Source organism: Mandrillus leucophaeus, unplaced genomic scaffold (genome assembly GCF_000951045.1).
Source record: "Mandrillus leucophaeus isolate KB7577 unplaced genomic scaffold, Mleu.le_1.0 Scaffold235, whole genome shotgun sequence".
NCBI classification, from domain to species: Eukaryota; Metazoa; Chordata; class Mammalia; order Primates; family Cercopithecidae; genus Mandrillus; species Mandrillus leucophaeus.
Window position 1 is genome coordinate 4,529,791 of NW_012102421.1, and position 13,629 is coordinate 4,543,419.

Sequence of the window (13,629 nt, forward strand, 5' to 3'; positions counted from 1 at the left end):
TTTTTTGATGTAGGCACCTAAAGCTATAAAATTCCCTTTTAGTACTGCTTTTGCTGTATCCCATAGATTTTGGTAGGTTGTGTTTCCATTATCATTTGTTTCAATAAATTTTAAAATTTCTCTCTTAATTTCTTTATTGACCCACTGGTCATTCAGGAGCATTTTATTCAATTTCCACACATTTGTGTAGTTTCCAAAATTCCTTTTGTTATTTCTAATTTTATGCTGTTGTGGTCAGAGAAGATACTTGAAATTATTTCAGTTTTTTTTTAAATGTTTTAAGACTTGTCTTGTGACTTAATATATGGTCTGTCTTTGAGAATGATCCATGTGCTGAGGAAAAAACTGTGTATTCTGTAGCCATTGGATGAAATGTCCTGTAAATATGTATTAGATCCATTTGGTCTACAGTGCAGATTAAGTCCAGTGTTTCTTTGTTAATTTTCTATTTGGAATATCTATCTAATGCTGAAAGTGGGGTGTTTTAAGTCTCCAGCTGTTATTTTATTGGGGCCGATCTCTCTCATTAGCTCTAATAATATTTTCTTTATATATCTGGGTGCTCTAATGTTGGGTGCATATATATTTAAAATTGTTATATTCTCTTGCTGAATTGACCCCTTTTCATTACATAGTGAACTTTTTTGTCTCTTCATATAGTTTTTGTCTTAAAATCTGTTTTGTCTGATATAAGCATAGCTACTCCTGCTCTTCTTTGGTTTCTTTCTCCATCCCTTTATTTTCAGTCTATGTGTGTCTTTATAGGTGAAGTGTATTTTTTGTAGGCAACAGATTAGTGGGTTTTTTTTTTTTTTTTTTTTTCCATTTAGCCAGTCTATGTCTTTTGATTGGAGAGTTTAGTCCATTTACATTCAATGTTATTGATAATTAAGGACCTACTCCTGCCACTTTGTTATTGATTTTCTGATTTTCTGATTGTTTTGTGGTCTTCTTTCTTTCTTTCTTGTCTTCCTTTAATGATGGTGATTTTCTCTGGTGATATGATTTAGTTTCTTGCTCTTTACTTTTTTTGTATCTGTTGTGTGTTTTTTGGTTTGAGGTTACCATGAGGCTTGCACATACTATCTTATAAACCATTATTTTGAGCTGATAACAACCTAACCCTATTTGTATAAGCAAACAAGCAAAAAAGAACAAAAAACAAAACAAAACAAAACAAAAAACTAACAAAAACTCTATGCCTTAACGTCATCTCCCTAACTTTTAAACTTTTTGTTGTTTATATCTTATTGTACTGTCTGTGTCTTGAAAAGTTGTTGTAGTTATTATTTTTTATTGGTTTGCCAATTTAGTCTTTCTACTTAGGATGAGAGTAGTTTACACAAGGCAGTTACAGGGTTATAATATTTTTTGTTTTTCTGTGTACTTTCTGATACCAGTGAGTAAAATCTTTTTTTTTTTTTTTTTGAGATGGAGCCTCAGTCTGTCACGCAAGCTGGAGTGCAATGGCACGATCTTGGCTCACTGCAACCTCCACCTCCTGAGTTCAAGCGATTCTCCTGCGTCAGCCTCCCCAGCAGCTGGGATTACAGGCATGCACTACCATGCCTGGCTAATTTTTGTATTTTTAGTAGAGATGGGGTTTCACTATGTTGGTCAGGCTGGTCTCGAACTCCTGACACCGTGATCTGCCCGCCTCGGCCTCCCAAAGTGCTGGGATTACAGGTGTGAGCCACCGCGCCAGGGCTTCTCTGGGAAAATCTTTATTTCTCCTTCATGTTTAAAGAATGTTTTCACCAGACATACAATTCTAGAGTAAAAAAGTTCTTCTCCTTCAGCACTTTCAATATGTCATGCCCCTCTCTCCTGGCCTTTAAGGTTTCCACTGAAAAGTCTACTGCCAGACGTATTGATGCTTCATTGTATATTGTTTCTTTTCTCTTGCTGCTTTTAGGATCCATTCTTTAACCTTGATCTTTAGGAGTTTGATTATTAAATGCCTTGCAGTAGTCTTCTTTGGACTAAATCTGCTTGGTGTTCTATAACCTTCTTGTATTTGGATATTGATATCTTTCTCTAAACTTGGGAAGTTCTTTGTTATTATCCCCTTGAATAACTTTCTACTCCTGTATCTTTCTCTACCTCCAAATTTGCCATTTTGAGGCTATTTCTTGGATCCTGTAGGCATGCTTCACTGTTTTTTATTCTTTATTGTTTTTTCTCCTCTGACTGTGTATTTTTAAATAGCCTGTCTTCGAGCTCACTAATTCTTTCTTCTGCTTGATCATTTCTGCCATTAAGAGACTGATACATTCTTCAGTATGCCAATTGCATTTTTTCAGCTCCAGAATTTCTTTTTGATTATCTTTAATTATGTCAATCTCTTTGTTAAATTTATCTGATAGAATTTTGAATTTTCTGTCTTATCTTGAATTTCTTTGAGTTTCCTCAAAAGAGCTATTTTGAATTATCTGTCTGAAAGGTCACCTGTCTCTGTTTCTCCAAGATTATGTCCTTAGTGCCTTATTAATTCATTTGGTGAGGCCATGTTTTCCTGGATTATCTTGATACTTGTAGATGTTCATCTGTGTCTGGGCATTGAAAAGTTAGGAATTTATTGTCGTCTTCACTGTCGGGGCTTTTATTATCTGTCCTTCTTGAGAAGGCTTTCCAGATATTTGAAAGGACTTGGGCATTGTGATCTAAGTTGTGTCTGCTTTGGAGGGCACCCCAGGCCTAGTAATGCTGTGGTTCTTATAGATTCGTGGAGTTACCACCTTGAACAAGATCTAGGAGAATTCGCTGGATTACCAGGCAGAGACTCTTGTTCTCTACCCTTTTTATCTCCCTAACAAATGGTGTCTCTCTCTCAGTCCTGAGCCATCTAAAGCTAGGGATGGAGTGACACAAGCACCCCTGCGGCTACTACCTCTGTGACTACACTGGGTCAGGCCTGAAGTCAGCACAGCACTGGGTCTTGCCCAAGGCCAGCTGTAACTACTCCCTGGCTACTTCCTATGTCCACTCAAGGCTCTGGGGCTCTCTAGTTAGCAGGCAGCAAAGCCAACCAGGCCTGTGTTCTTCCCTCCAGGATGGTTGAGTGCCCCTAGGACTCTGCTGGGTCCAGAGGTACTGTCCAGGAGTCAGGGACTAGAATAAAACACTTTAGAAGTCTACCTAGTGTTCTGTTGTATCGTGCCTGAGCTGGCACTCAAATTATAAGATGCAGTTCTTCCTGCTCTTCCCTCCCCTCCTTCAAAAGCAGAGGAGCCCTTCCCCATGGTCATCACCACCAGAGGCCCATGGACAGTACTGCCAGACTACCACTGATGTTCTCTTAAGGCCCAAGGTCTCTTAAGTCAGCTTGTCATGAAGGTTGTCTGGCCTGGGACTCATCCTTCAGGGCAGTGGACTCCCTTCTGGTCCAGGGGAGGTCCAGAAATGCCATCCAAGAGTCAGCTCTTGGAACTGGGGACTCCAGGAGCCCACTTGTTGCTCCACCCCCCATAGCCGAGATGAACCTGAAGCCAGCAAGTCTCAGAGACTCACCCAAGGCCCTAGATGTAGTACCTGGGTATCACTGCTGATTATTCAGTGCCCAAGGGCTCTTCAGTTTGCAGGTGATGAATGCTGCCAGGACTGGGTTCTTCCCTTCAAGGCAGTGGATTCCCTTCTGGCCCAGGGTGTGCCTAGAAGTGTTGCCCAGGAGCTAGAGACTGGAACAGAGGCCTTATGACTCTGACCCATGCCCTATCATGCTGTGGCTGAGCCAGTATCCAAGATGCAAGACAAAGTCCTCCCTACTCTTCTTTCTCCTCTCCTCAAGCAGAAGCAAGGGGTCTTTTTGGAGCCACTAGTTGTGCAGCCTGGGGTTAGGGGAGAGGTGACGTCACCACTCCTTTAGCCGTCCTGGTAGTTTAGTAGATTGCATGCCCCTCCAGTCTACTGTCTCTGGGCCCAGTTTAGCACTAGGACTTGCCTAAGAGTTGCAGTCCTTGTGGCCTAAATTGCCTTTCAAATTCACTTAGAGACCCAGAGCACTTTAGCCTGCAGTGATGAAGTTTGTGGGAACTCAAATTCCAACCACAAGGACCTGTGATTCCTCTCTGGCTAGGAATGGTTTAAATGTTCCCTCTGTGGGTGGGCATCAGCTGAATTTGGTCCAGTTTTCCTTTCTGCTCTAACTGGACAGCACCAAGTTTACTGCCTCACAATTGTTGTGCTTTCCCTCCCCCAGCAAGCAGAGGCACTCTCCGCTCCAGGTGGCCGCTGCTGGGGCTGGGGGAAGGGTGGTGTCAGTGATTCAGGACTGTTTTTTCTACCTCTTCAGTGCCTCTTTTAGCAATACAAAGTTAAAAGCAGGTAGTGTGAGTGCTCACCTGATTTTTGGTTCTTATGAAAGTGCTTTGCTTACATAGCTAGTTGTTAAATTGATGTCCTCTTGTGAGGGGATGATCAGTGGAGGCTTCTCTTCTGCCATCTTGCTCTACCTCCTGGGCTTTTGCAAGAACCTTTATGTCCTTTGCCTATTTCGCAAGGGTTATTTCCACGAAAACTAGATGATACATTCTAAAAATGCTTAAATGGGTCCACATAAACCATAACTGGTGGGAATATGCTGAAAATCAATGGGGGCACCACCATGAACCCCCTAATTTGGGAAACTTGGACAGTTTCCCCAAGATGCCTCACATACCAAGGTGAAACACAGGCACCTGATGTTTTGTTTTGTTTTGTTTACTTGAGACAGGATCTCATTCTGTTGTCCAGGCTGGAGGGCTGCGGCAAAATCATAGCTCACTGCAGCCTTGAACTCCTATGCTTAAGCGAATCTAGTGCCTCTGCCTCCCAAGTAGCTGGGACTGTAGGCATGCACCACCACACTGGGCTGATTTTTAAAAGTCTTTGTAGAGACAGAGTCTCACTATATTATCCAGGCTGGTCTTGAACTCTTGGCCTCAAGTGATCCTCCTGCCTCAGTCTCCCAAACTGTTTAGATTACAGACATGAGCCACTGTGCCAGTGCCATCAGATGTTACTGACCAAGTGAGGGCACCTTAGGTGTGATAGGTAACAATTCATATATTAAATCTTGGGAATTCTTAACTTCTCTATTTTCTAAGTTAACACAATTAGAAGCCCTAACACTTTCTTCTCACATACCAGTGAATGGTCTTGCATACGTCCTTGTGTGTAAGGACCCCACTTTGGAGACCACTGCAGCAGGGGATAAAAACAACTTTCATGCCCCTTGTCAAGTAGCATAAGGATCACATAAACCAAAGGCAATAGCAGTCTGGGCTGGTTAGCTTATTTGCTGACAAAGTATCATCACTGAAACTGGTGTGTGCATTTTCCTGAGGCAAAGGTCAAGAGCCTTGTTGTGTTCTCATAGGGGTTTATAACCCCAATAAGGTTAAGAATCACTGGTATCTGGTTTTGTTTTGTTTCAAAACTTCAGGCTTCCATAGACTCTTTGTCATTGTTTTGATAAAGCCAAAATTGCCCTTGATCATATGATAGCCTTAAACTTAGCCAGTGTCACACAGTCCTGATTATCTCTGGAGAGAGTAGGTTTTCTTAATGCCAACCTCATAGTCCTGATTATCTGTGGAGAGAGTTGGTTTTCTTAATACCTGACAGTAGCTTTGTTGTGCCTTCCTCCTGTTTTCTTATCACAGTACCAGTCTCAGCCTTCTTTTCTTTCATTTTCTATTCCAGCATCTCTAGCTTTTATTTAGCCCACTGTATGGGTGGCTTTCTATTCTATTCCAAATCTTATTTTTATGCCTTCAAATACTATGCTTTTTTTCTTTGATATTTTGGTCTTTAGTGATGCCAGTATTAAGCTTGTAAAAATCCAGATCATGCATTTCCTATGGTTTAATGAAATATAAATAATTCATAAGAGCTGTGATTGCTTTTATTTATTTCATGCAATTTCAATTGCATGACAGCCCTGTAGCTGATGGGTCAGTGTAATTTAGATCTTCATTGATTTCGGTTCCTTAAGCGGTTTTATGGTACAGTTACTTTCACTTCTCCTGACTTACGTTACCACAAGTTAGCAGCTCTATGCTTTTCTTAAATTGTTGGTGATTTTCATTTGTGATGGAAGTTGCAGTATTTCTCCTGTCTGCTGACTTAGTTTTTTTTTTTGTTTGTTTGTTGTTGTTGTTGTTGTTTGTTTTTGTCCCCCAGGCTGGAGTCCAGTGGCATATTCTCAGCTCACTGCAACCTCTGCCTCCTGGGTTCCAAGTGATTCTTGTGCCTCAGCCTCCTAAGTAGGTGGGATTACAGGTTTGTGCTACCATGCCCAGCTAATTTTGTATTTTTGGTAAAGATGGGGTTTCACCACGTTGGCCAGGCTGGTCTTGAACTCCTGTCCTCAAGTGATCTGCCTGCCTTGGCCTCCGAAAGTGCTGGGATTACAGGCATAAGCCACCACGCCCGGCCTCTGCTGACCCAATTCTTGGTTATGAAGCTGTGGTTGTAGTTTAAGCTTCCTGTAAGACACCCAGCCAGGTGTTCAGCATCGCAAGGTATGTAGGGTAAATATGTGTTAAATAAAATAATGTTTTATTCCTATGATATTGTGTTGTCTTGTCTCTCTCTTTCTCTGTTTTAAAATTTTTTTCTCTCTTCACTTTGCACCATTTTTATACCATTTTATTTTTGTTATAGCAATAAGATATCGTGTTGTGTGTGTGTGTGTGTGTTTAATACCCTTCATCTACCAGGACAAACCTACAAATGGGGAAGAGGGAGGCAATAAAGAGCCCTCAGAAAAGTAAACTTTAGAAAGTTTATACATTTATATTTTCCTTGAAATATCAGAATTTTTAAATTAAAATTTCAATATCTTTTCCTCCCAAATGTACATATTATTTTAAAACTTAAGTTAGGTTTATTAAAAAACAGCTGTCTCATCATGCACCTTTATTATTCATTATCAACTTTTTCTGCTACATGTCTATCATTTTATCATCAGGTGACTAATACTAGCCTATATTTCACCAGTTGGCTCATGTACTTTTGAGGGAAATGTTTTTCCTGCTAGTTTTTTCATTTTTCATCTTTCATGTTGCTAAAAGTATTACAACTGCTCTGTAAATACCCAAATGAAACAATTATGGAAGGTTAGATAGCATAAATGGTGTAATACAATGAGTGATCTCATAGTCATTATCTGCTAGTTTGACCTTTTTCTTTTCTTTTTGCCTGAGACTTCTTAATAAAGTTTCTAAGGGCAAGGCTCACATCAGTTATCATTTCTTTTCTTTTCAATTTTTTTATTGTACTTTAAGTTCTAGGGTACATGTGCATAACGTGCAGGTTTGTTACATATGTATACTTGTGCCATGTTGGTGTGCTGCACCCATCAACTTGTCAGCACCCATCAACTCATCATTTACAGTTATCATTTCTTGAACACTTAGTGGCCGCTCAGTCAAAGGAACCCAGCAGTCAGAAGAATTATTTGAAGCCTCTTGAAGCAATTGGGCTGCATCAAGCACTCTCTCTTTGCAGGACACTCAGATAATATTTCCAATATAACCCTTAACTCATGGTATCATACTTTTATCTATTCACATTTGCTCCTGGAAGGCAGGAAAATGTCTCCAGTAGAGCATGACCCACAAGGTATTCTTTTATTTATATTTATTATATATTTATTATATAAATAATATATGTTTATTATATATATATTTATATATTTATGACACTGCGTCTTGCTCTGTCACCCAGGCTGAAGTGCAGTGGTGCAGTCTTAGCGCACTGCAACCTCTACCTCCTGAGTTCAAGCTATTCTCATGCCTCAGCTACCTGAGTAGTTGGGATTGCAGGCATGTGCCACCACACAGGCCTATAATTTTTTTTTAATTTTTTTTATTTTTAGTAGAGATGGGGTTTCACCATGTTGTCCAGGCTGATCTTAAACTCCTGGACTCCAGTGATCCACCCACCTTGCTCTCCCAAGTACTGGGATTACAGGCATAAGCCACCATGCCTGGCCAGTATTCGTTAAGTATTTGATTAAATGCCTTGTTTTGCACCACTGTTTTGAGAAAACAACCTCTTTGTCCCTTTTCTTTTCTTTGATTTGGAACCACTCTGGCTTCTCTGTAGTCCTATAAATTTGAGGACAGGCAGTTTTGATGCCTTTGGGCCTAGAATCTTGGCTCTCTTGTTCCCCTTTCCTGAGGCCACAGAATGGAAGCTGAGTGTACTTGAATGGTGGCAATTGACTGTTACTCATGTAGGTATCCGCCAAGATTGACCCAGTTCTTGCTCTCCTTAACTCTTCAGTCTTTTAAAGGTACTTCTTTACCCTCCTCAAGAAGTATATATTGTATCTAGGATTTTTCTTTTCCTTCCTTCCCTCCCTCCCTCTCTCCTTCTCTCCCTTCTTCCTTCCCTCCATCCCCTACTTTCTCTCTCCTCCCTCCCTTACTTTCTCTCTCCTCCCTCCCTTACTTTCTCTCTCCTCCATCCCTCTCTCTTTTTCCTTCCTTCCCTCCCTCCTTCCCACTTTCCCTCCCTCCCTCTCTCCCTTCTTCCTTCCCCCCCCCGCTACTTTCTCTCTCCTCCCTCCCTCTCTCCTTTTTCTCCTTACTTCCCTTCCTCCCTCCCTCCCTCCCTCTCTCCTCTCCTTCCTTCCCTCCTTCCTTCCCTTCACTTCCTCTCTCCTTCTTTCCTTGCTTTCTTTCTTTCCTCTTTTCCTTGCTTTCCAGCAGGATAGTTCTGAATAACTTAGCCCTCTAATCCTAGAAACAAGATATTTAAAAATCTATTTAGAAATAGTAAATTATTAACAACTGACAATAAGCCTTAAAATGGGCATCCCCTTTTAGGATTCTTTTAGATTTGTCAGTCAAGGCAGATAACATAGATCATCAGTCAGTATAAAAATATGTCACATATATTTCCAGTAAAAAGATCCTTAAAAATGACCCACAATTATAAAACCTTTCCAAGAAATGAGTAACTCTAATAATTAGCATAACTTACTAGAATTTATTCTTTACACTTACCATCAATATACTTCCTAAGGCAAGAAGTCAAACTCAAACTGGCTTAAGCTATAAAGGGTATTTGTTGACTCAGATGGAAAGACTTGGGATGGATTACTTCAGGAACAGCTAGATCCAGGAATTCAAGTATTGTTATTAGGCATAGTGTCTGTCTGCCTGATCTTCTGTGTTAGCTGCAGTCTCTGGTAAGCTCTCCTTTGGTGGTGAGATAGATTTTAGGAACTCCGGACTCTCAGTCTGTGCTTGAAGTCAATGATCTCCAAACTTCGTTGATTATGTACCTAACAGTAAAAGTTGAGCAGAATAGTCCCAACATGTATACATTTCTTTATATATGATATGCTACTAGATACTACTTTTGTGTGTTATATAATGTATATTCTTTGTTATGGTGTACATATGCTGTAAGTTATATTGCTGTGTTGTATGTATAGTCTATGTTATACTAATTATGGAGTTCAATTTTTAGTTTTTAATGTAAATAATAAAATAAAAATACTAATATTTTTTATACTCCCAATGGATTGTTTTCTGCACCCCACTTTGGGGACTACAATAACAGTCCTGTGAACCATCTCTCATTGGTTCTTTTTGGCCTACCCTGAGTCATGTGCCCATTCCTGAGTCCAGAGTCCTTGAAATAGTAAAAGCAAATTTTTATTAATGTAAAGTGACAAATATCTGACTAGGCTTACATTGAGAGATGCTATTTATCTTTGTGAAGCTATTTATATTCTGGAATCACTGATACTTTATCCAAAAAAAGGGTCATAGTCCTTCTCTCAGTACAGAGTTACAGAACAAAGATTCTCTTCTTCCATAACAATCTAATTCCATTCGTTTATACTAAATTTCTGTAATGTCATACCTGGAGTATCATGAAAATGTGCTGTCTGGTTTTTGTTCATATACCCACTCACATACAATTCGTACATACACACTCACACAAACATAAACACACATACTTTATCTAGTGACAGGTGAACGCTCTATGTTAAGAAGTAGGAATTGATGAGTCTTGTAAGTAAAATCCAATTTTTATAATTCTTGAGATTGGCTGTTTTTTTAATTTTGTTTTTAATTTTTAATTTTTTGAGAGAGAGTCTCACTCTGTCACCCAGGCTGGAGTACAGTGGCGTGATCTTGGCTCACTGCAACCTCCACCTCCTAAGTTCAAGCAATTCTTCTGTCTCCACCTCCCTAGTAACTGAGATTGCAGGGGCCCGCCACCACACCCAGCTAATTTTTGTATTTTTAGTAGAGATGAGGTTTCACCATGTTGGTTAGGCTGGTCTCAAACTCCTGACCTCAAATGATCTGCCCACCTCAGTCTCCTAAAGTGCTGGGATTACAGGTGTGAGCCGCCATGCCTGGCTGAGATTGGCCATTTTGAACAAGATTGGTGGCTGTGTGGAAAAGTAGGAGGTAGAGGGTCTGGAATAATTTTTCATGTAGTTTTAGAAATGGGAGATGGTCCCTGCCATAACTAGAGTTCTTTTTTATTCTGTGTTCATAAAGAGGCTTTTCAGTGTATGACATGCCATATGTACCAGCTCAAGTTTAGGGAAAGCAAGTTACTTCAAAAGGAGCTGAAGGAGAGGCTTTCCTGAGTATTTAAAATTAATCTTCTGTGGCAGAAATGCAATGGCACGTCATGATTCTGAGATGAAAGAAGAATGTCTAAGGGAAGACCTGAAGTTTTACTTCATGAGCCCTTGTGAAAAATACCGAGCCAGATGCCAGATTCCGTGGAAACTGGGTTTGCAGATTTTGAAGATAGTCATGGTCACCACACAGGTAACTTACATTATTATTTCATTTGATTTTTCCCTTACCCCAAGACAAAACTCTTTTCATGTGTTCTGTACTTGATTTTTGTTCTGAAAAGCCCACACTCAAGTTCCTAAAACTAAAATTATGTTGACTCTGGAGAGCAGAGGGTAGGTTGAAGTTCTGTTTAGAAGACAATCTTAGTAAGAGATCCTGAGGTCCTCTCTGTACAGGTTCTGTAAATGCTGAATAAATGTCAATCTGTGGTGAGGGGTTTCTATGTCTGAGTGACACACATTTGTGTTCTGGGACTCTCTTTATTAAACACAGCTTATTCAAATATACTTTCAAAATCTGCATTTTTTTGTCTTCAGACTTACAGAATCCTAAGTTTTCCTTGTATCATATCAATGTGCTCTATCTAAGTAAACACTGATCCCAGGCACTATCAGGGTTATACAAAAGCTGCATTTAGACCTTTTGTTCAAGTTCATATTGTTGAGCTCTTTATTACCGGTATCAAAACAGCCATCAGAGTTTTCCTCTAGTTTTGGGGCCTGTATTGCTGAACCAGTATTGGGGAGGCTTCTCTATAGGTCAAGGGTCCCCAATCCCTGGGCCATGGACCTGTTAGGAACCAGGCTGCACAGCAGGAGGTGAGTGGTAGGCAAGGGAGCAAAGCTTTATCTGTTTTTATAGCTGCTCCCCATGGCTTGCAGTACTGCCTGAGTTCTGCCGCCTGTCAGATCAGTGGTGGCATTAGATTCTCATAGGAGCGCAAACCCAATTGTTAACTGCACATTCAAAGGATCTAGGTTGCAGGCTCCTTATGAGAATCAAATGCCTGATGATCTGTCACTGTTTCCCACCACCCCTAGATGGGACCTTCTACTTGCAGGAAAACAAGCTCAGGGCCCCCACTGATTCTACATTATGGTGAGTTGCATAATTGTTTCATTATATATTACAATGTAGTAATAATAGAAATAAAATGCACAACTAGTGTAATGCACTTGAATCATCCTGAAACCATTACCCACCCACAGTCCCTGGAAAAATTGTCTTCCGCAAAACCAGTCCCTGGTGCCAACAAGGCTGGGAATCATTGCCGTAGTTAACTATATTTGAAACACATGCCCTTTTAAACTGATTAGGGATATGTGGCTCTATTGGCAAATAATCATTCTGTTATCAGTGTAGAGGTGTGTAAAGATGTTATTTCTGGTACATAAAAATAAATACTTAAAAATACCTTTATGTAGTTTTAGAAATGGGAGAAGGTCCCTGCCATAACTAGAGTTGCTTCTTTATTCTGTGTTCATAAAGAGGCTTTTCAGTGTATGATATGCCATATGTACCAGCTCAAGTTTAGGGAAAGCAAGTTACTTCCAAAGAAACGACAAGGTTGAGATGCAAAGACGTTGTTAAATGTGTATGCTTATTGTTAGCTTATTTTCATTTTCATTCTTGGTTTTGAAGTTTTGGTCTTGGCAACCAATAATATATCTATTCTAGATATAGGTCCTGTCTTCAGAATTTGCAGTGTAGGAATATAGATCAGTTAATTAAGCTGCTTCTAGCTTTGTCTTATGCCTACCTTTCTTATCCATATACATTCGATGCTAATATTATCTTAATTTTTCATAGAATAGCCTTTATTGTGTCACTCTCCTGTTCAGAAACTTTATTGTGTCACTCTCCTGTTCAAAACCCTACTTCCTGTAATCCCAGCATTTTGGGAGACCGAGGCGGGCGGATCACGAGGTCAGGAGATCGACACCATCCTGGCTAACACGGTGAAACCCTGTTTCTACTAAAAATACAAAAAATTAGCTGGGCGTGGTGGCGGGCGCCTGTAATCCCAGCTACTGGGGAGGCTGAGGCAGGAGAATGGCATGAACCTGGGAGGCGGAGCTTGCAGTGAGCTGAGATCGCACCACTGCACTCCAGTCTGGGCGACAGAGCGAGACTCGACTCAAAAAAACAAACAAAACAGAAAACAAACAAAAAAAACCCCCCTACTTCCCAAGAAGAAAATTTCACCTCTCTAGCCTGGAATTCAAAGAGTTCCAGTCTCCTTCAACTTGTCTTTCCAACAAGTTTTCATCTGCTGTTTCCTACCCAAATCCCAGTCAGACAGGCCAACCCAATGATTCTCTTCCACATCCTGTTTGTTCCTCCAAGTCCAGGGTGATTCTTTTTCTCCCTCACCTTTCAGGTACTATTTGAAGTCCCATCTCCCCCACTGGGCCTTGCCTGACCATCCAGCACGTGGTTTTCTTTAGTACTTCTTCCTGTCTACATGACTGATTTTATTTTTTATTATTTTTTCAAGGTGGAGTCTCTCTGTGTCACCCAGGCTGGAGTGCAGTGGCACAATCGTAGCTTACTGCAACCTCGAACTCCTGAGCTCAAGAGATCTTCCCACCTCAGCCTTTTAAACAGCTGACTAAAGGCACATGCCACTGCACCTGGCTTTTTATTTTATTTTTGTAGAGATGGGGTCTTGCTTTGTTGCCCAGACTATATTTGAACTTGTGGTTTCAAATAGTCCTCTCACCTTGGCCTACCAACGGGCTGGGATTACAGGCATGAGCCACTGTGCCCAGCCTACTAATTTTACTGTAAATAACAAAATATTTCTGGGAACTATAGTTTACTTTTCATGTAGGCATACCCTGCTTCCCCTAATAAAATTGGGAAGGATTAAACTTTTGTTTCCATATAGGATCATTCTAACAAATTTTGCTATTTGGGTGATATCTAATTGGAGCAGATTTCTTGTTTACCATTCCTTGCATAGTATCTCACTTTTCCCTCCCTCTCTTTTTCTGTTTTTTTTGGTTTTTTTTTTTTTTTTTTT

At 40.3% G+C, this 13,629-nt stretch overlaps 1 protein-coding gene across 2 annotated transcripts in view; it reads left to right on the plus strand.

Moving 5' to 3' along the window:
- The window catches only part of MCOLN2 (mucolipin 2), a 90,420-nt gene that overhangs the window by 28,066 nt on the left and 48,725 nt on the right, over positions 1–13,629 (plus strand). For both annotated transcript variants that reach the window (XM_011982129.1, XM_011982130.1), the window contains exon 2: positions 10,634–10,793. In XM_011982129.1, the coding sequence (XP_011837519.1) occupies positions 10,634–10,793 (160 nt within the window). The remainder of the gene's footprint in view (positions 1–10,633; positions 10,794–13,629) is intronic.